The sequence below is a fragment of the Panthera leo genome, chromosome A2 (assembly GCF_018350215.1).
Source record: "Panthera leo isolate Ple1 chromosome A2, P.leo_Ple1_pat1.1, whole genome shotgun sequence".
Lineage (NCBI taxonomy): Eukaryota > Metazoa > Chordata > Mammalia > Carnivora > Felidae > Panthera > Panthera leo.
Genome location: NC_056680.1, coordinates 138686332 through 138707278, shown reverse-complemented (window position 1 = coordinate 138707278; position 20947 = coordinate 138686332). Strand labels below are relative to the sequence as shown.

Genomic DNA, 20947 nt, shown 5'->3' with positions numbered 1-20947 from the left:
AGGAAAGGAAAAAACAAAAAAACAAAAATAAGAAGACTCAAGCATCTCCCTCTGTGAGTACCAACCCAAAGGGGGAGAAGAGACCTGCCAGGTAGTTTTGAATCTTTTTTTTTTCTTAATTTATTTATTTTGGACGTGTGTGGGAAGGGGCAGATGGTAGTGGGAGGGAATCCCGAGCAGGCTTCACATTGCCAGTGTGGAATCCCGATGCAGGGCTGAAACCTATGAACCTTTGAGATCAAGACTCAGACGCTCAGTGGACTGAGTCATCCAGGTGTCCCGATGAATTTAAGTCTTAAAAGAGCTTAAATTCACCTCTGGACTTTCCACCCACAGACCGACTAAAGCCCCACCTGAGCTATGAAGTTCTTAGACTGACCAAGATCAGCACCAGCTTTGTACCACTACCAAATACTATTAAGGAGTGGAATTTTTAATTCTTGGGTTTCAGAATTTCTTCCAAAAAAGACCTGTGAAGATGTTATTAAATATTTCAGGAATTCCAAATATATTTGACACGTCATTTTCCAAAATGCTTCTTCCCACCTTAAGATTGGAGTACCATGACAATGTGAAAATAGCAGTGCCTTACATGAGCTGCTTAAAGACTACATTAAAGCCAAAACATGCACTTGCCATGTTTGCTGGAGCTAATTTAAGAGTGAGGGAATGCCTAAAAGTCCGCTATCAACACAAGCTGTATTCCCAGGTAATAAAGCTAAAACCTGGTGTGTTTCAGGACCTGTCTTCTACCGTACTTGATATTTGCTGCTGCTTTCCACAGAAGAGAGACTGTAGGATCACTCAGAGGACTTCTTCCCCTTTAGAGAACATGGAATGGGAAAGCAATCAGGAATTGCTCATTGGACCCCTGCCCTGACATCAGGAAAATGGGGTGCACAAGTGAAAAGACAAGAAGCATTTTTTTATGCCTCCTAATTTTCCAAGCATTCTGATATTTTCTTATTGATTTCACTCTTCTGAATACTTCTGTCAGGTGGGACTTATTACTATTCCTATTTTCTAGATAAGAGAATGGATCCTTAAAAAATATTCCATAGCATACCTAAATTAACTCCGCTATCAGGCAGAGCAACCAGTATTCAAACCCAGTCCTCTTAGGTTCCAAAGTTCATGCTCTCCGTACACAGTCTCCTCTCCTGAGCATGTGATGTATGCCGGTTATTTCCTGGGCCGTAATGGTGGCTGCAGTGAGAGATGTAGCTGTAGTCGCTAAGACAAATCATGAAGGTAGAAAAGCAATGCAGGTAGTCTCCAGTATTAAAATGAAGGTCACTCTTCGGCTTTCCTCAGCACTTTCATATTTATTACATTTCCTGCTTCTCAGTTTCCTCCAAGTACAAGTCCTTAGGGGCTGGAGTCTGTTTTCCTTCATCTTTGTATTTTTCACATTCATCCGCATGACGGACACATACAGAGTACTTATTACATATCATTTCAGGGATTACACGAGTGAGGAAGTGAGGACAAGAATTACAGTAAATGCTGTTATTTAAAGTTTCCTTAACCTTAACAGGGCTTCTGTTACCTCATGAGTATCAAGATTTTTTTCCTCAAAATATCACTGTAAATGTCTTTAAGCTTTAAAAGCATGTCTGTGTTGTATTTATGTCCCAAGGTTATCTCAAATTAGTCACTGGCCATCAGAAATCTGCAAGTGGGGATTTCGTTTTCTGAATAATATGGGGATAGGTCTCCTAGGAACCAGGAGCAGCAAATGCCCCGGTGATTAGTTTGTGGGGATTACTTGAGCAGATTTCTCCTGAGGCTGCTCGTAACATGGTCACCTCTGTACTGTGTGCTCCCCTGATGCTCCAGGGGCTGGTTTCAGCTGTCCCCTTGTTTTGCTGGCTGGACTGTCTGGTTGCGTCTCCTCCCCGCACTGTGCCTTTTTTGAGCACCTCATGCTTTTTACAATCTTCTCAACCCCCTCAGGAATGGTCTCAAGTAATTCTACCCTCTGGAAATCTCCAGATATTTGTATAATTCAGAAACTTCTTTCCTCCCAGATTCCTCCTGTGCAGTTGAAAAGTCTTTATTTCACCCAAAGAAACTGTCATTTAGGAAAGAGAAACAAAGTTTTATCTGCAGGGAGCTCCCCAGGAGGACCATTCCTAGGAGAAATGAAGTAAACCTGGGTAGATACTTCAGTCTGGTATTCTCTCTTTAAAGTCCCCATGTTACTGCTCTAAGGACCAAGCAGTCTTTTATCTTTGGAGAAGCTGGAAACATTGCAGGAGCATTTGCTTTTAAATGGAAACCGTTAAGAATAGAAGCAATGACATTGTAGGACTTGGGCAATTCCAAGGTGTTCAAATTAAGAAAATAGAGAGCAGAGCATTTTCACACCCATATGTCTGGCCTCCAAGAGCATCCCTCGCCCCCTTTGAGGTTCTGTCAAATTAGAGATGAATTACTGGAATGGATCTGGTAAAACAAGGACTAGTAACAGATACTCCAGTTTACTAGTAGCAATATGCTCTATTGATTAATGATGATTACAATAGTTTGTGTTTTACATTTCTATAGTACATTTTATCTTTGAGGGATAATGCATTGATTCACAGTTGAAAGGTTTTCTTTTTTTCTAGTTCATATAACACATTCACATTTTTGTGTCAAAAACAAACAAACAAAAAACACAGGAGCAAACCAGGCTGATGTTCTCACATTACTTCAAAGTTAAGGGTATAACCCAAGTGTGAACATACGTTAATAAGTATGTGTAGTGATTAATTATTGGCTTATGCAGTAGAGTTGTGCTCATTTCTACACCATTGCATTTTATTATTTTGAAGTCTTTCTAGAGGTTTGTTGTATAACACATGCATTAAAGTTAAATTAATGTACCTGATCTGTTATTTTGCTTGTATTCCTATACACAGGTTCTTGAAAATCTTGGTTTCTGATAAAAAGTTACACTTTTTTGTACTGCCTTGACCAAGTAAAATTGTAATGCAAGATATAACAAATGGTTCTCTTTAAAATTAGATGCTTCAAGCTAATGTCTTTGAACTACCCTGCTATGAGGAAGAGAAAGGAAAATGCTTGTGAGGGATTATATCTTCTATTTTTTCTGAAACCTGGTTTTGTGCTAACATGCTTGCTAGACTTTCCCAGAAGAAAATGGTATAAGTATAATATGATTACTCTGGATATGGAGGTTTAATGGCGTGAATACTTCATAAATGAAATACGGACTTTAGAGGATAATTTTACTCTGTTATTCTTGAGGCTTTAGCAATCTTTAGAGCAGCAAAATGGGAGCTGTCTCTTTGAAGGGAAATGGAAATTTCCAGACACATTAAGAGAGAATGAAGGGTGAAGTCCCTGGAATTTTTCTCTTATTATAACAGTGATCATTACCCACCCCAAGCTATCCCTAAATATTTTTCTGCCTTCATCACAGGATTTCTTCTTTGCCGTGTTGAAAAGAGAACTTTGTATTGTCTTTTCATCATAATGAAAAGTTTTAATGTAGTGTTTTTGAAAGATCATCCCAGAAGCTTTGAGTGATAAAGCTTAGTTACTTTAAAGGATATTTTCTAGCCCTTCTCTTAAAATTTGCATCATGTCAGCATTTTAGACTAAATATTTTTTTAAAGAAAGATTAAAGATCATGTGCAAAATACATCAAGATTGAAAGTAACTCAGTTTATAACTCTTTATCCCAGGTTGGTCCTATGTTAATCGTCCCTTCTTTTCTCCATCTCTGCCCTTCTTACCACCCTCCCTCTCTTCCTCTCTCCCTCTTTTTTGTCCTGTTTTGCTGTCAGTGGAGGTCTCTCTCTTTGTAGTTTCTTCTAGTGCCTGGGTTTTAGTGTTGCTGTTTTATGAAGTTGATTAAAACTTTAATGTTCCAGGCCATCCATCGTCTTCAAGTAGGTATCATTTTGCTTGTGCGGTTAAACTAGAATAGTCTACTATGGCTGCTAATAACAGTTAGCATTTGATGTGCACTGTCCGTATGACATTTGGGTCATACGTGCTGTGGCATTATGGGTGTTAATGTGAATTGCCTCCATTCGCACCTCCACGGTTTGAGGAGGGACGTAGTATAAGATTAGAGGCAAGTTGATTGCTCAGACTCCCTTTGTGTGTGGGAATTTGTCTTTGAGCCCAGAAATGGTCTCTGGGGTCTGCACTGTGGAGCCCTGTCTCTCCATGACCGTACTCTGCTGTGGGCAAGGGCTCTGGTACTGGTTCTGAAGTTTTTCCCTTCCCTCCCCTTCCCTCCCCTCCCCTTCCCCTCCCCTTCCCCTCCCCTTCCCCTCCCCTCCCCTTCCCCTCCCCTCCCCCTCCCCTTCCCCTCCCCTCCCCTCCCCTCCCCTCCCCTCCCCTTCCCCTCCCCTCCCCTCCCCTTCCCCTCCCCTTCCCCTCCCCTCCCCTGTTTGTTTATTTTTGAAGGAGAGAGAGACAGAGCGTGAGCAGGGGAGGGGCAGAGAAAGAGGGGCACAGAGAATCTGAAGCAGGCTCCAGGCTCTGAGCTGTCAGCACAGAGCACGATGTGGGGCTCAAACTCACAGCCATGAGATCATGACCTGGGTGGGCCGAAGTCAGATGCTTAACTGACAGAGCCACCCAAGTGCCCCATTTTATATTTTTTAATCTTTTCCCTCCCCTCACACATCTTTATATGAAACTATTTAGAACAATGTTATATTTGTGTTGCTAATTTCATTGAGATGGTTATCTTTGTATAGCTGTACAGAACAATTCCTTTGGTTTTGTTGAAAGGATAGAATATTTTGTCTTAAATGCCAGTGTAATGGTAAATGTTATCTTCTTGACCCAGAAGGTCATGCCATGATTTCATTAGTTGGCGTAGCTATATTGCCTTGGAGGTATTGCTAACCTGTGTGTGGTTCAAATTTGATATGAAATTGAAATTGAAAGTATGTCAACCACAGTAATGATAATAAGTAAAACAGTTTTTATAAACACTATTGATCACCCAACTTAAACTAATTAAATGCACAGGAAATGTTTTTAATAATATACCCAATATATTTTTAAAGTAAGAAATTTAATCTCTACTACAGATTATTAAAATTGAAGGGAAAGGATGTTTACAATAAAATTTTGAAATCCTAGAAAACTTGGATTTTGTTTTACATTGAATTATTTTGAAATTTTGGCTTTTGGGATAATGTGGCTTTTGTGCTCAATTTTATTTACATAGGTACATCTCTTATGAATCGACTTTTTAAATTAGTATAATCTTTTGTATTTAAGATTAGTTTAAAATCTTGGGCTGTCTTAGAAGTCTGTCGTTGGTCTTCTTTTCAGTATTTCTGTAAAAATAATTAAATATATATGAGGATGTCTTTGCAACATTTCTATAATAGTTAAAATTGGAAAGAATGCTACGGTCTGTCAGAAGAATGACTATGGTACAACTATGCAAGAGGAATGTGTTAGAGTCTTAAAATAGTGTGTAAAATCCATGTACTCATAGGTGAAGATGTTCAATATGTAGTGTTACATAAAAGCACAAGTTATAGAGCACTTTGAATATCCCACTTATTGAAAGATAATAAACGTGTTTAGGCACACACATACACGGATATAGAAACATATGTAGGCCTGGATTTGTAAGATACCAATTCCTACCATCATGGAGTTTTTAATGAACACCCCTTCATAGGTTTGTTCATTCTTAGAGTTTCTACTATCCACCTCTGTGTTAAGAATTCTCAAATCTGTGTCTTTATTTGCAGCCTTTTTGCTAAAGTCCAGACAAGAATTTTCAGCAACTTATTTGGAATCAGACTCTTGGGGTTTTCAGATAAGTCCCTTCATCTCTTACATATACTTTGATAATGGAAAAGGATGACACCAGCCATCCACATTTCTGTGAAAATGTAGTTACCTTCACTTCTTCCTTTTTCTTGGGCTTATGTCTATCAGTAATAACACTGATACATTTGGGCCCCGGGAAATGACGTAGAAATGCTGAACTTTTTAAATATCAAAAGCTGCCCTTCCAAAAGTGTCTTCTGCTTAGAGCTTTCCATGAAACTGTCTTAATTGCTCTTAGTAATCAGAAATGCTGTATTTAAAAGAATTTGTTCAGGGGCACCTGGGTGGCTCAGTCGGTTAAGCATCTGACTTCGGCTCAGGTCATGATCTCATAGTTCGTGAGTTCGAGCCCTGCGTCGGGCTCTGTGCTGATAGCTCAGAGCCTGGAGCCTGTTTCAGATTCTGTGTCTCCCTCTCTCTCTGCCCCTCCCCTGCTCATGCTCTGTCTCTCTCTGTCTCAAAAATAAATAAACATTAAAAAAAAATTTTTTTTTTTAAAAAGAACTTGTTCAGTGCTTAATACTATTAAAATGCCTTCAGTGTTCTATTTAATCTTTATATAGTAGGCTCTTAGTGATTCTTTTTAAACTCCTCAGTTTTAAATTCTTCACTTAAAAAGAGGTATATTCATCATAGTGAGGTCCTGCATTTACTTTGCATATTGTACAAGCCCTATTAATGTACCTGTTTTACATATACATCTGTTTCAGAAGAGTTTGACTGTATTGCTGTGGTCATTGTGAGCAGGACACTGACTGACAGAAAGATACCCACAGAGGTGCAGATATAGCTTTTTTTATGTAAGTAAAGCAAACTAAAGCTCACCCGCATGTCCCTGCATGAGTAGGGACACAGCTCTGTGCCCTGAGTCAACCAGGCAAGTTTCCCTGGCCTCCTGACCCCAGGACGGCAAACAGCTGCGGATGGTTTCGTCTGACAGCCCTGAGGATACACAGCGTTTAGGCCTTTCTGACCGACTCCCTATATCCCATTCCCAAGCATCACTATTCCCTCTTGGTGGCTCTTAGACTTGTGAAGAGTGTTCATCTATGTTGTCACCAAATAAGAATATTAAAAATAACTCCAAGTGATCCTGTTTATTGTTAGGTGAATCCAGTCCTGTAGGAGTTGTGGGGGCAAATGTCCTATATGACAACAGAAAGTGACCTCAAACCCATATGAAATTGATTGCAGAAAACTTGGGAAGATTTTCGGTTTCATAAGTGAATGTTTAAATCAATATCTACCAAATATCTGATGTTTGGATATTTAAGTTATGAACCTAAACTTGATTGAGACAAGTAATCTTGGATAAACATGGCATTTTAATCTTAAAATGCCTAAGTTATGAAAATTAAAATCTATAGTTGGATTGTTAGTATTTTTCATGCTGCAGTTATTTTAAGGATTATGCATAATTAAAAAAAATTTAATGTTTTTATTTATTTCTGAGACGGCATGAGTGGGGGAGGGGCAGAGAGAGAGGCAGACACAGAATCTGAAGCAGGCTCCAGGCTCTGAGCTGTCAGCACAGAGCCTGACGCAGGGCTCGAACTCATGGAGTGTGAGATCATAACCTGAGCTGAAGTTGGATGCTTAACCGACTGAGCCACCCAGGCATCCCAGGATTATGCATAATTTTTAAAAGACTTTCACTTCAGGGCGCCTGGGTGGTTCAGTCAGTTAAGAATCCGACTGTTGATTTCGGCCTAGGTCATGATCTCACAGATCATGGCTTCAAACCCTGCATTAGTCTCTGCAGTGACAGAGCGGAGCCTGCTCGGGATTCTCTATCTCTTCTCTCTACCTGTACCTTGTGCATGCACATGTGCTGTCTCTCAAAATAAATAAAAAATAAACTTAAAAAAAAAAAAAAGACTTCTTCCCCTTTAGTTAGATACTGATTTCATGTTTTCTGCTAGAAAATTAGTGATGTTTTTGTAATTATAGGTCATTGTTAATCGATTATTTTAGTAACTCAGTTTTTGTAATAGGATTAATGGTAATTTGGTCATGAAAACATTTAAGGTTTCACTGGATTGGAAGTGAGGCAAAACTATTACTTATAAAAAGAGTTCATAACGTTCTTGTATACCAGCAATTGTCAGGTAACATAAAGGACACAGTTTCCTTAGAATTCCAAAATATAAAATACTATGAAAGTGGGGTCCCTGGGTGGCTCAGTCGGTTAGGTATCCAATGCTTGGTTTCAGCTCATGTCATGATCTCACGGTTCGTTGGCTCGAGCCCCACATCAGGCTCTGTGCCAGCAGTTGCAGAGCTTGCCTGGGATTCTCTCTCACTCCCTCTCTGTTTGCTCCTCCTCCACTCCCTCTCACAAAATAAATAAACGTAAAAGAAAAATTAAAAAACTATGCAATAATTTTAACACAGAATGTGTAGGACTTACCTACATGGAAGAAGGAAAAAGTTGAAGACTTTACAAAAAAATTTAGAATAGATCTTAATAAATGGAGAGAACTCCCTTTTTATTGAATAGAAATGTAGTAAGTTGGAAATATCTAGTTCCTTCTTGTACTAACTGGTATTCTAATATCTCATAAAGCCACAACAGTTCAAACAGTATAGCCCAGCTCAGGAGGTCTATCTTGAGGACAAAGTTCAAAATCAAACCCCAGTTTATATAATGATACCACAAGTATATTTGATTTCTAAACTGAGATTGGATAGATGAGAAATTAAGGGAAAATACCATTTAATATCACTGTTAAATTTTAGACAACTTGAAGGTTTAAATAGTGGAAACGTGGAAGAAATAAAGGTTAATATTTATATAATCCTTGGTTAAGTAAAGACTCTGTAGGATGTCAAAATCCAGTACTATAAATCACATTGCTAGAACTTGACTGTCTAATATTTTAAAAGTATACATTTAAAAAAAAAAAAAAAACCCTGGAAAGAGTTAAATAGAAAATAACCAGCTGTGGCAAATTTGCCAAATATATCAGAAACAATAAATGCCTTTCTTTATGTTAGTTTTTTAAAATCAAAAGAAAGCCTCCTAGATAGAAAGCCTAATGTAATAGATAAATGGACAATGATAATAAAAAAGACAGTCATAAAAGAAATTTAGATGACTATAAAGAGAAAGTGCCTGATCTCAGAAGAAATTTTTAAAAGTGCTGTTTAGAAAGCTTGTTCAATTCTGTGTGATTGGATTTATTATTTATATTTATGAGGTTATAGGTCTTTTTCCCCTACCATTCCGAGCTCATCTAGGGACAGGATCTGTTTTCTTAATTTTTTTTTTTTTAATGCCTACCGTTTCCCAATGCCAGCTCCACAGCTGGATGGATAAAAGGATGGAGGCATAGATAGATGAAATAATTTTTCAAATTACATACACCCTATTCATCAGTGCTGGTCATAGATAAGGAACGTGGATTGAGTCTTCTTTTTAGTTTTATCTTTTATCATCATGTATGCATTATATGTTCACAAGAAGAATTTTGAATTAAGGGATTTGAATGATTTTTGATAACTGTTGTAGTGTTGATGACTTTCAACGTACTTTGAAACAAATATGCTAATACTTTTTGAGAATCCTTTTAGGTCCCATTTTAAGCCTAGTTCTCCCGATGCTGTAAGACGCATGAGAAGTATCCCGCTGTTAAGAACACAGGGCGAGGTGTTCTATGTTATGTATTTATTACAGTATACAATCAAATTATTTGTTATTTATAATCTATTAGAGTATCAGTTCCAAGAGAGTGGAGACTTTGGTTGACACTAGAGTATTGTCTGGCACATATGAAGTACTCAATATGGTTTTTGAGAGAATAAGAGGTCCAGATTGTTTTCGTTTCCACATTACCATATAACCTTCATATCACCCCATATCACCTTCATAGCCATCATTTTAAGTAGCAGCAAAATATTCCATTGTGTGCCACTAACTTACATAATTTTCCTTAAATATTAGATATTTGAGATGCTTACTTTTGCTGTTATACATGGTGCTATAGTGAATATGTTTCTGCTGCTAGTATTTTCAGTACTCATGATTATTTTTTTAGGGAAGATTCCTAGAAATAGTTTTACTAGAGGAATAGACATGTACATATATTTTGGCTCATCATGTGAATTTCCAGGATACTTAATTTAGTAGCAAATACATAATTAATACCAGTTCCTTCAGTTGGTATGTTAGCTGCCCTGTGTTTGCTTAGCCAGGAAGTCCTGCTGTCCCCATACAGGTGCTTTGTAGATATTTTATTCTTTTGAAGATTTACACTGGAAGTCTGAATCCTCATAAATAATACATGCATAGAAGTGGAAAAAGGCAATGTATTTTGAGTCAAAGCAAATTGACAGCAAGGGAAACGTATTATTTTATCACAGAATACAGAGAAAATAGTAGGAAGATAATAACTGGTATTAATTCCTGGAAGTATTTAAATATGCCAGTTAAGTAAAAAACAAGGAAACATCTTGGTGAATGTTGAAAGTATTCACCTATTATCTTCCTTCCCCTGCCCTTTTGGGGGGTTGGGTATAGGAAGGAGAACTTTGGTTTTTAATTCATTTATTGTAGAATTCATAAGCATTTTCTAACTGTATATATCTTTTAACGTTAGTTCTTAGAGATTCTCAGGTCACCTGGGTGGTTCAGTCTGTTGAGCATTTGACTTTGGCTCAGGTCACGATCTTGCTGTTGGTGAGTTTGAATCCCATGTCAGCCTCTCTGCTGGCAGCTGGGAGCCTGGAGCCTGCTTCTGGGTTGGCTCCCTCTGCCCATACCCCGCTCGTGCTATGTCTCTCTCTCAAAAATAAACATTAAAAAAATTATCAAAGGGGTGCTAGTTTGTTTGTATTCTGGAATTTGGGATTTATGAGGGCTATTAAGTGCTACTGTATACTTAGGCACCCCTTTATAATTGCACATTTTTGTTGAATATCATAAAAGCTTAGTCCTCTGGCTGTTGAAGTTAGGATCCGCCAGTCCCCTTGTGCCTTTGCTTATCTCTGCCTGAAAGCATGTTATTTAATGCTCTCTCATTTCACAGGGGCTGACCATTAATGTTCCATGCCCTTGACTCAGGTGGTCCCAGACCTTGTTAGGTAGATAACATTCTTGCAGATTGCTTTACCAGGGCTTGTGATATTCCTGTTTCCTGCCCTCATTGGCATAGGTTTTGAGAATGGAGATCCTGCATTGTTCCAAGTTCTAGATTACTAGTGGCTTCCTATAAAATTTAGCTCTTTGTTTTCTAATAAATTACTGTCTATACTTGTCATGTGTTGATTAGGTTCCTCATGTGACTTCTCTAAGCATGTGTTGTACTTATTACCATTCCTGGCATAGCGTTCACTAATTTTACACAAGTATAATGGTACAAAAGTATTCATGGCCTTCAAATTATAAAAGATAAACACTTCATATTAAACGGCCAGGGTTACTATTAAATCTTTTACATCACCGAATAGGATACCAAAAGTTGACAAAAAGATAAAGGGAAATTGTCAGAATCCCTAGGTTGATGGGAGAGGATAATACTTCTACCTTGCTATATAAAGGACACCAAAAAATCAGTAATGATAAAACAGATTTGCACAGTTAACAAGCGTGATCTAATGTCCACATATACAACATTGTACCCACAGTGGAAAATACTTTGCATTTCCAAGTACTCATGGAAGAGTTAAACACACACACCCCTACCTACATATTTTGGAATATATAAAAGCTAGTTTCAATTATTTCAGAAGATTAGTATCCTGTAAGTTATATTATCCCTTGCTAACCTAATGCAATAAGCATAGGGCTTATCTAGGAAAAGGAAAACTGCATTTACAAATTCTAGAACACACCTGAAAAGAGCCAAATAATAACAAAAATAATGTCAGTTTGGGGGATGCTGTACTTAAGGTGGTTAAGGGAAATGTATAGCCTGAAATGCTTACAATGCTAAGCTTGAATGCTTAGAACAAAATAAAGGCTTGAAATTAATGAGCCATGCATTCAAGTTAATTCTACAGTTCTACATTTTTAACACCGATAAATTAAGATAAAATAAAAAAGAGGAATTTAATGAAATAGAAAACAAGCGTGCAGTGGAGGAGATCATCAAAGTCCAGCAATAGTAATTTGAAGAGAATAAGACAAACTTATGTCAAAGTTAAAAGTGGGGAAAAAAAGAAGATGAGGAATGAGGAAAGATACTTAACTACAGATGCCATAGATGCAAAAGATAAGAGGAATTTTAAGTTTATTTTGAGAAGGGGGGTTAGAGCATGCATGGTGGAGGGTCAGTGAGAGAGAGAGAGAGAGAGAGAGAATCCCAAGTAGATTCCCTGCCCAGCACAGACCCTGACTTGGGGCTTGATCCCACAACTGTGAGATCATGATCTGAGCCGAAATCAAGTTGGCTGCTTAAGCAACTGAGCCACCTAGGTGCCCTCATGCAAATACTTTCATGTGGATGAAATAACTTTTTCTAGTAATATATCAAAAGTGGCTTAAATAGAAAACTGGAATAGTTTTATAACTATAACCTGTGAAGAAACAGAATCAGCATCAAATGCTTCATTACCACGAAGAAACACTGCACCCAAACATCTTAATGGATAAATTCCAAGAACAGATAATTCTCATTTATTGCAAACTCTTCCAGATAATAAAAATGTGGCAGTGTTCAACTGCTTCAGTAAAACTAGTGTAAGAAAAACAGGAAAATACAAGAATGTAAATCTACAGGCTGGTTTCATTGATGAAAATTATACAGCATAAACTACAGCATCCTAAATCTGTGTGTTTTTTTAAAGATAGGAAATTAGGTTTATCTCTGAAAAGCAAAAAAAAAAAAAAAAAAAAAAATCCATATAAACCACTGTAATTACCATCTCAGGGGGTACAGGAAAAAGTTTAATAGAACATTCATTTCTGGATTACAGATAGGTAAGATCTGTGGTTTGGATTTATGATCGATATATAGTGTGTGTGTGTATATATATAGATGATATGCATATACACACATATAACTGGGTTATATATGATATATATCTATATTACCATCCATAAAACATACCTGCATCTAGGGTAGAAAAGTCAGAAGTGGATTCTATATAAGATCTCTAGGAGGTGGGCACCCGGATGGCTCAGTCAGTTAAGCCTCTGACTTTGGCTCAGGTCATGATTTCACAGTTCGTGAATTTGAGCCCCACATTGCGCTCTCTGCTGTCAGCATAGAACCTGCTTCAGATCCTCTGTCCTCCTCTCTCTCTGCCCCTCCCTTGCTCATTCGCAAAATAAATAAACTTCAAAAAAATCCAGAGGAGGATATATATAAAATCTAGGACATAGGTAATATACCATGATGTATATCCCATATCTGATATATGTGTATGAAAGGCCTATATTACGATTTATTTGTGGGTATATAATCAACTAGGAAAAGAAGATTATTCTCTTTACCCATTAAAGACCAATTACAGGACACCTGGAGCAATGATCACCTCTAGAGGTAAAATGCTAAAGATACTCCCTTTAAAAAGAAAGCCGAGGCAATTACTAATACAGAACCCAGAATCCTAGCTAATCTTATGGTGTGGGCTTGGGATGAGAGGAAGATGTGATCAGGGCAGGGCACAAAGAGGACTTTCCTGATGTACTGGTATATTCTCCATTGTAACCTGGGGTAGTGGGAATGCTGATTTCTTATTCTTTAAACTGCATCTCATCTTTAGATACTTAATGTCTAATTTACACAATAAACTGTTTTTATTAGATGAGAGAGGTCTACTGAATAAAGACTGAAGATATAGGGGTGGGATACTTTTCCTTTCTGGTAGGTTCTTTGGTCTAATAATTGACATAAGAAAAACAAAAACTGGGGTGCCTGGGTGACTCGGCCAATTAAGTGTCTGACTCGTCGTTTTGGCTCAGGTCTTGATTTCACGGTCATGGGATCAAGCCCCAAGTCAGACTCTGTGCTGGGCATGGAGTCTACTTGGGATATTCATTGTCTGTCTCTCTCTCTCTGTCTTTCCTTCCCTCCCTCTCTCCTCTCTCTCTCCTTCCCTCCCTCTCTCCTTCCCTCCCTCTCTCCTTCTCTCTCTCTTTCTCTCTCTCTTTCTCTCTCTCTCTCTTCCTTTGCCCCTCCCCCACTGTCGAATAAAGTAACATTAAAAAAATAAAAAAACAAATTTAATTTGTACATATATGAAATAGGAAACTCAAAGTGACCAAAGCAGGCAGCTTTTAGATCTCTTAGACAAACAATAAATTTGTGAAGAACTGAAGTCAAAAGAAGTTTGGGCTTTGGGGATAGTAAGTTAGTAAAGAAGTAATGAGGTTTGTTCATGTAATTTCCTTGGCCCTAAATTTCCTGTCTCTGGTAATAAGGATGTCTTCTGCCTTCCGGTTTGGGGGGTAGGGGAGGGTACCTTTCACGTAGGAGATTTATTTCCTGCTTTCAGGGGGACAAAGGAAGATTCCTAGTTTCCTTGTTGCACCTCCTGTTTCTTCAGTAACTTTAATTCAAGGTAATATGCCAACATGGCATATATTGGAGTGGCCTGTCCTGAACCCCATCAATGAAGAGTTGTTGAAGATCTCTGTTTATGAAGGATCTGAGGTACAAGGCAATTTTGTGGAGTTCATGGACTCATGAGTGAGCACAGTTCTTTACATATGCATTGTGGTTTGTCTTACTCTAGCAGTGGAAATGGCAACGCATTTCTCTTTGTGTATCATCCTTGCAAAGGGGCCATGCTGTTCTTCTCTGTATCATTCCAGTTTTGGTATATGTGCTGCCCAAGAGAGCGTGCATTTTCCTTCATGTAAAGTGGCAGAGAGATGGGAGTCAGAGATGAAATTCACAGTCTCCCAGTGATGGTTAATGTGGTCATCAGTACTTTTCGCTTTGGAGAATTGCAGTAGATGGGGGGTTACATACCATCATAGAAAACAGTGTAAGCACTTGCAAAGGCTTTTGACATTAGAGGGAAGAAAATAACAAAGGAATTTTTATGAAGAGAATTAGTTTAAAAGATGAGCAGATTCTATGTAAAACTGTTAGGCTGTGTCTACATGGTTTACTACAGATCTTTGATTTCACTTGTAAGGAAATGTCTCAAAGGGTTTAGTTTTCCAAATTGAACCACATGACACGAAGTAAAGACTAGTATGTCGTGGGAATTTACTCTAGAGTTGTCATCTGGATAGCCGTGACTATTCAAGTCTTAAGATCCTACGCACTACATTGAGAATTTTTCTCTACTCCCTTATTTTGGTTCTGAATCTGTTTTTACTTTTAGTTTTATTTATTTAGCTCTACTTTATCTCAGACCATCTTAATTCTATGAAATGGCAAAAAAGATTCTTTGCTAACCCCTTTCTAGAAGTCTAAAATAAAAATTAAGCTGCTTTTCCATTCTAACTGAATGTCTCTTTTCCCTCTGGCATACGACTTTAATTTCAGGAGGACAAATTATAGCTACATACTAGTTTCTTCGGCCACTGAAATGGCCTCTGCTTTACTGTACACATATTACAGTGTTATCACTGTTGTGGTAGGGAAGGAAGACATCAGTTATTCAGTTTTTATTAGACCTCCTCCATTTTTTTTATTTCCCAAGCTTTCTGAATATGGTTTATAAAATAGTTTAGATAATGCCTTGAAAATGGTAAATTCATTTTTTTAAAATAAGAGGAGAAAATTAATATTTTTAACATGGTGATTTATTTGTAGCAGGAATCCTTATTGTGTTAAATCTCGCTTTAGTGTGTTTTTTCTCAATGGCATTTTCTTGATGCTGTGCTGCATTTCATGCCTGTGATCCTAGAGTTATGAGAAACAGTGATAAGATTTTTTAATATCAGGTGTATGCCAGTTGAGTTTGTAAGCACACTAGGATGAACTGGTGTGTGGTAAAGCTGAGATGCTATTAATTAAAAGATAAGCCAAGAAAAATGTTATTTTGTTATGATGATTTGAAAAGCCAGATGTCGACAGACTTACTGCATTCCTAGGAGAGTGTATTGGGAAATTAACTGTAAAATACTCCTATTTTTATAGTGCTTATTTATTTCCTTTTGACAGGAGCTTTTAAAAATCATAAAGTAATAGATGTGAGATAATTACCTCCACTTTTTAAAGTATAAAATATCTAGTAAAGACTTCCCAAGAAGTTATGGGATAAAGTTTTTAGCATGCAAAAAATAGTTTTCTGTGAAACCACCTCTTATATAAAGAAACTTTTAGCACTATCCTCCAGGCATCTGTAAAAATTGGGTTGTAATTTGTATTTGAATTAATAAAATAATGGAGTTTAGTAGCTCTGTATATAATGCTTTACCTTAACCTAAATTCTTATTGCACACTCTGTTATATACTCTAATGTGCTAACTTTTGGAACAGCTTTGGAATTATTATAAGCTGATAAGCTATAAAACTTACTGTTATTTTTCCTCCTTGACTCTGCCATCTGTCAGAAACAAAAGCAAAGCTAAAAATCTCATTGAGCACAAAAGATTCTGCATTGCTTAATGGGCCTTCTAAGGAGATACATCTGTCGGGAAAAAAAAATTAATGCTGCATTTTAAAGAAAATCTTTGTTCCTTAATTGCAGATGGGGAACTCAAGGTGATTTCACCACCACCCATCCTCGGCCTGTGGTCAAAGTAAAACTCTTCACGGAAAGCACTGGGGTCCTGGCCCTTGAAGATAAAGAACTGGGAAGGGTGAGTTGTGGTCAGTCCTGTGTGCTTGAGGTCACACAATTGTTACTTCTTGTGCTTTACAGTTAAGGTGGACCAATATGTAGTGTGGGAACTTACTGTTGAAAACCTAAATAAAATAATTTACTTGTAATTTTCCATTGTCCCGGATTAATAGCTGTAATCTATTAAAGGCAACTGTCAATAACAGAAAATACTGTGATAGGCTTTGGGTATATAAAGGTTGTATATAAGATCATAGTCAGGGACCCATTTTGCTTACACATGCATTGGTCATTGGGTGTTTATGGCACAGGGCAACTTGTTCTTTTGGGTGAAAGGCAATTGTCATTTAAACATTTCTGTCTATGGGTTGAAAGAAGCATCTTGATATTTAAAGTCCATCTGTTCAGGTCCATTATGATTAGACTAATTATAGAATATCTAAAGGTATTTCTGTCTCAATCTCTCGTGTTTTCCCTGTGAGTAGGTCTTTTTCATGTATCTTTTAACTCTGGATTTTTTTTTTCCTGTACTCACTTCATACCTAGAATATATTTATCCGCAATTCCAGGGTCTTTCCACTATACTCAGCTCTTGCTGGCAGTGCATTAAGATGAGGGTGGATTTGTGATCTTAACACCTCTCTGTGTGAAAGATTATCTGCATTCCCATTTATAAAGTACATGTGCTACAATGAGTAGGCTATAAAGTTACCTTCTCTAATGTGGATCTCTCTTACCCAGACCTGAAGACTGAACTCATAGGTATTTTTCCGAGATTAAAGCCTTCAGAAATCTTACCTGAAAATTTCTGGTAATGATGGACAGACAGCTTATGTGATGGTGGATATTGAAGGATACTGGGATCATTGGGTATATTGAAAATTTTTTTCCCCAAAGTTGGGCTTTTGATTCATTTCAAATCTGTATCCTCTTGTGTCTCCTTTACCTGATTAGAGTTTCCCATTTCTAGGGATTTTGTGAATCTGTACCCACACTCCAGAAATTGAGAATCTATATTCATATTCCAGGTTTCCTCTTCTGTTTCCTTGTTAGGTGTATTTGTTAAGACCTAAGAGCTAGGCCGTACCATTCATTCATTCATGTGCTTACATATTTGTGCGCTTAACTCATTCAGCAAAGGTACATGTACAGGTAGCATAATCTTATAGAAGACCTTTGGAGACTCTGTATGATCCGATGGATTTATAAATCAGGTTTTTCATTTAAACTATTATTAATTTTACCCTATTTCCTTATGACTATTTTCCATATTCAAATAGCAGCCATTTTATTTATTAATTTATTCATTCATTTTAATACTTAATAAAAAAGTATTATTGGAGTTATTTTTTTTCAATATATGAAATTTATTGTCAAATTGGTTTCCATACAACACCCAGTGCTCATCCCAGCAGGTGCCCTCCTAAGCAGGTTTTAAATTGGGTATGTAAGTGATATGCTTCCCAGTTATTAGTATATCTGAGAAAGGCCTCATGCTCCTTTGCCCTCTTCATACAAGACAGGTTTTCTTTCCATACAAGGGTTTCTCAACCTCAGCACTATTGATATTTTGAGCGGGAAAGTGCTTTGTTGTTAGAATCTTTTCTGTACACTTTATATTTAGCAGCATCCCTGGCCTCTGGTCAGATGCCAGTAGTGCACCCAGCCTTAAGTCAAGATGGTCAAAAATGTGTCCAGACGTTGCACCCTGGGAGGTGTGCAAAATCACCCTTAAGGATCCATTAAGGATCCATTGAACTACCCTAATGATCTGAGTAGGTTCCATGATTATAAATATCATTTATGTGGCAATAACTTCCAAGTTAAAATTTTTCTTTCTCGGAGCTTCAGATTTGTACATCCAATCCACATACTTAGTATTTCTAAGTTGCATTTAACAGTTATCTCGAACTAAATATATCTGAAATAGAACTTATGATTAGCAACCCCATAAAGTTTTCCATAGAGGTAGTTTTTAAGTCCGTGACATGACATATACTTTGTTTCTCCTTCCATCACCTTAATGCTCCATCTATTTGCAAGTTCTGTCAGCTTTCCCTAAATTTATTCTGAATACGTCCACATCTTAATTTCTCCTCTACCCTAATTCAGGACACCATCCTTCCTTGCTGCTAATAGTCTCCTTACTACTTTCCCATTTATCATGTTGTCCCCTCTGATCTAGCTTTCACACCTCAGCCACTATGATCTATTTAAAATTCTAAACAAATCACATCATTCTGCCCTAAAAATCTTTGAGTATCTTCTCATTTATTTGGAACAAAAATCAGACTCCTCGGGGAGCCTGGGTGTCTCAGTCAGTTAAGTGTCTGACTTTGACTCAGGTCATGATCTCACAGCTCATGGGTTCGAGCCCCACATAGGGCTCTGTGCTGACAGTGCAGAGCCTGGAGCTTGCTCCAGATTCTGTGTCTCCCTCTCTCTCTGCCCCTCCCCTGCTCTCGCTCTCTCTCAAAAATAAACATAAAAAATTTTTATTAAAAATCAGAGTCCTCCTCATGGTGTAGCATGTCCAAGAATGGTTCTCAAGATGGGACCCCGAATCAGCGATGTCAGCACCTGGAAGAGTTAGAAATGCAGATTCTCAGGCCTTGCACTAGATCTGCTGGACCAAAAACTCTGAAGGTGGTGTGCCGCAGTGTTTTAACCGGGCCTCCTGGTAATTTCAAGACACCCCAACGTTGAAGAACCCTGATCTACATGAACTGACCTTTAAGTCTCCTGTTAGAGCCATCTTGCTTACTGTCCTCTTTCCTTCAGACTTGGCTTTCTTCCTTTCCTCAAACATATCCGATTCATTTCTGCTTTAAACTTGGGGTCTTCAGATATATTGTAGTCTGAGTCCATGCAGATACGCATGCACGATTAGAAGAAACTGGTAGTGATCAGGGCACCTGGGTGGCTCAGTCGGTTGAGTGTCCGACTCGATTTCGGCTCAGGTCACGATCGCAGGGTTGATGGATCAAGCCCCATGTTGGGATTGTGTGCTGAGTGTGGAGCCTGCGTAAGATTCTTCCTCGCCCTTGCCCCATCTCCCCATCACGCTCTCTCTTACTCTCTAAAATAATAATAATAAAAAAAACTGGTGATCATCTCTGGCTGGTAGAGCTACTAGTAATGTTTGCTGGTATAGCTATCTACTTTTATATTGGGAAGCAGAAACAGTTGGGTTTTTTCTTTATTTTTTTTTTTTTTAATTTGAAGGAAAAAGCCTTACATGATCTGAAATTTACAGTGTAAATTTTTACAAATCGATACCTGGAGATCCTAGTTTTAAAGTGAAGTTTTCTAATTAAAATTGTGTGTAGCAAAATTGTGTTGAATTTAAAGATGAGCAGCACAGTCCCTAAAATAGATAGATACCACAAGGAGACCCCACCACTGTACAGTTGGTAAAATGGCTAACGTACAAGAAAGCTGACAATAACAAGTGCTGACAAGGATATAAAACAACAAACTTGATCTCTGCTGGGTAGAAATGCAAAATTGTACAGCTACTTTGGGAATACAATTTGCCAGTGTTTTTGTTTCTGTTTTTAAGTGAAATCTAGACATGCCATATTACCCAGAGGTTGCCCTCTTAGGTATTTACCTAAGGTTTATTACTTAGTATCTGTACGTGAATGTTGATAACAGCTTTATTCCTAGTCACTAAAAACTGGAAGCATTAACATGTCTTTGAATGGAGGAACTGATACATAAACTGTGGTACATCCATAAAATGAAATGCTATTCAGTGATAAAAAGAAATAAACTATTAATTCATGCAACAACATAGATGAAACTTGAATGCAAGAGAACGAAATCAGACTCTTTGCCCCATTTAATCCTCTTTGAGGATGGTAGTCTCATCCCATGTTGAGACAGAAAGTGAGAATCTGATTAAGACCTCTCAGCAAGTGCAAGAGTCAGTATTTGAACTTGGGTTTTCTGATCCCAAAGCCTATATTCTAAATCATTAAACAGTACACCTGATAAGATGAGGAAATTTGGCAGTATTTTACAAATCTTGGTATGAATATGGGCCCATTTAATTTCATGGCTTAAGGCAGGAACCAAATGTTATTTAAGCTAATGGCATTTTATGCATTTCATAATATTTTATGCCATAATTTGCATCTTCCTACAGTAATCTCTGGAGGCACTTTCTTTTTACGTTTCTTTGTTTTGATAGGGAGGAAGGGAGAGAGAATCCCAAGCTTGCTGCATGCTGTCAGCATGGAACCCTCTGTGGGGCTCGATGTCACAAATCATGAGATTGTGACCTGAGTCAAAATCAAGAGTCAGAAGCTTAACTGAGCCACCCAGATGTTCCTCTCTGGCTGCACTCTTCTATGTCATAGTGCCACTCAACTGTCTGTGCACATAAAGAACCCCTAGGAAGTGCATGAAAAAGACTCAGGCTATAGGCCCACAC

General features: G+C 37.8%; 1 protein-coding gene and 1 non-coding gene across 9 annotated transcripts in view; one reads left to right on the top strand and one right to left on the bottom strand.

Annotated features, from left to right (window-relative positions):
- The window catches only part of CADPS2 (calcium dependent secretion activator 2), a 534192-nt gene that overhangs the window by 253886 nt on the left and 259359 nt on the right, over positions 1-20947 (top strand). For all 8 annotated transcript variants that reach the window (XM_042923255.1, XM_042923240.1, XM_042923248.1 and 5 more), the window contains one exon: positions 16417-16528. In XM_042923255.1, the coding sequence (XP_042779189.1) occupies positions 16417-16528 (112 nt within the window). The remainder of the gene's footprint in view (positions 1-16416; positions 16529-20947) is intronic.
- LOC122214655 lies at positions 14508-14609 on the bottom strand. The gene has a single exon (XR_006200036.1). It is a non-coding gene; the product is annotated as a U6 spliceosomal RNA (small nuclear RNA).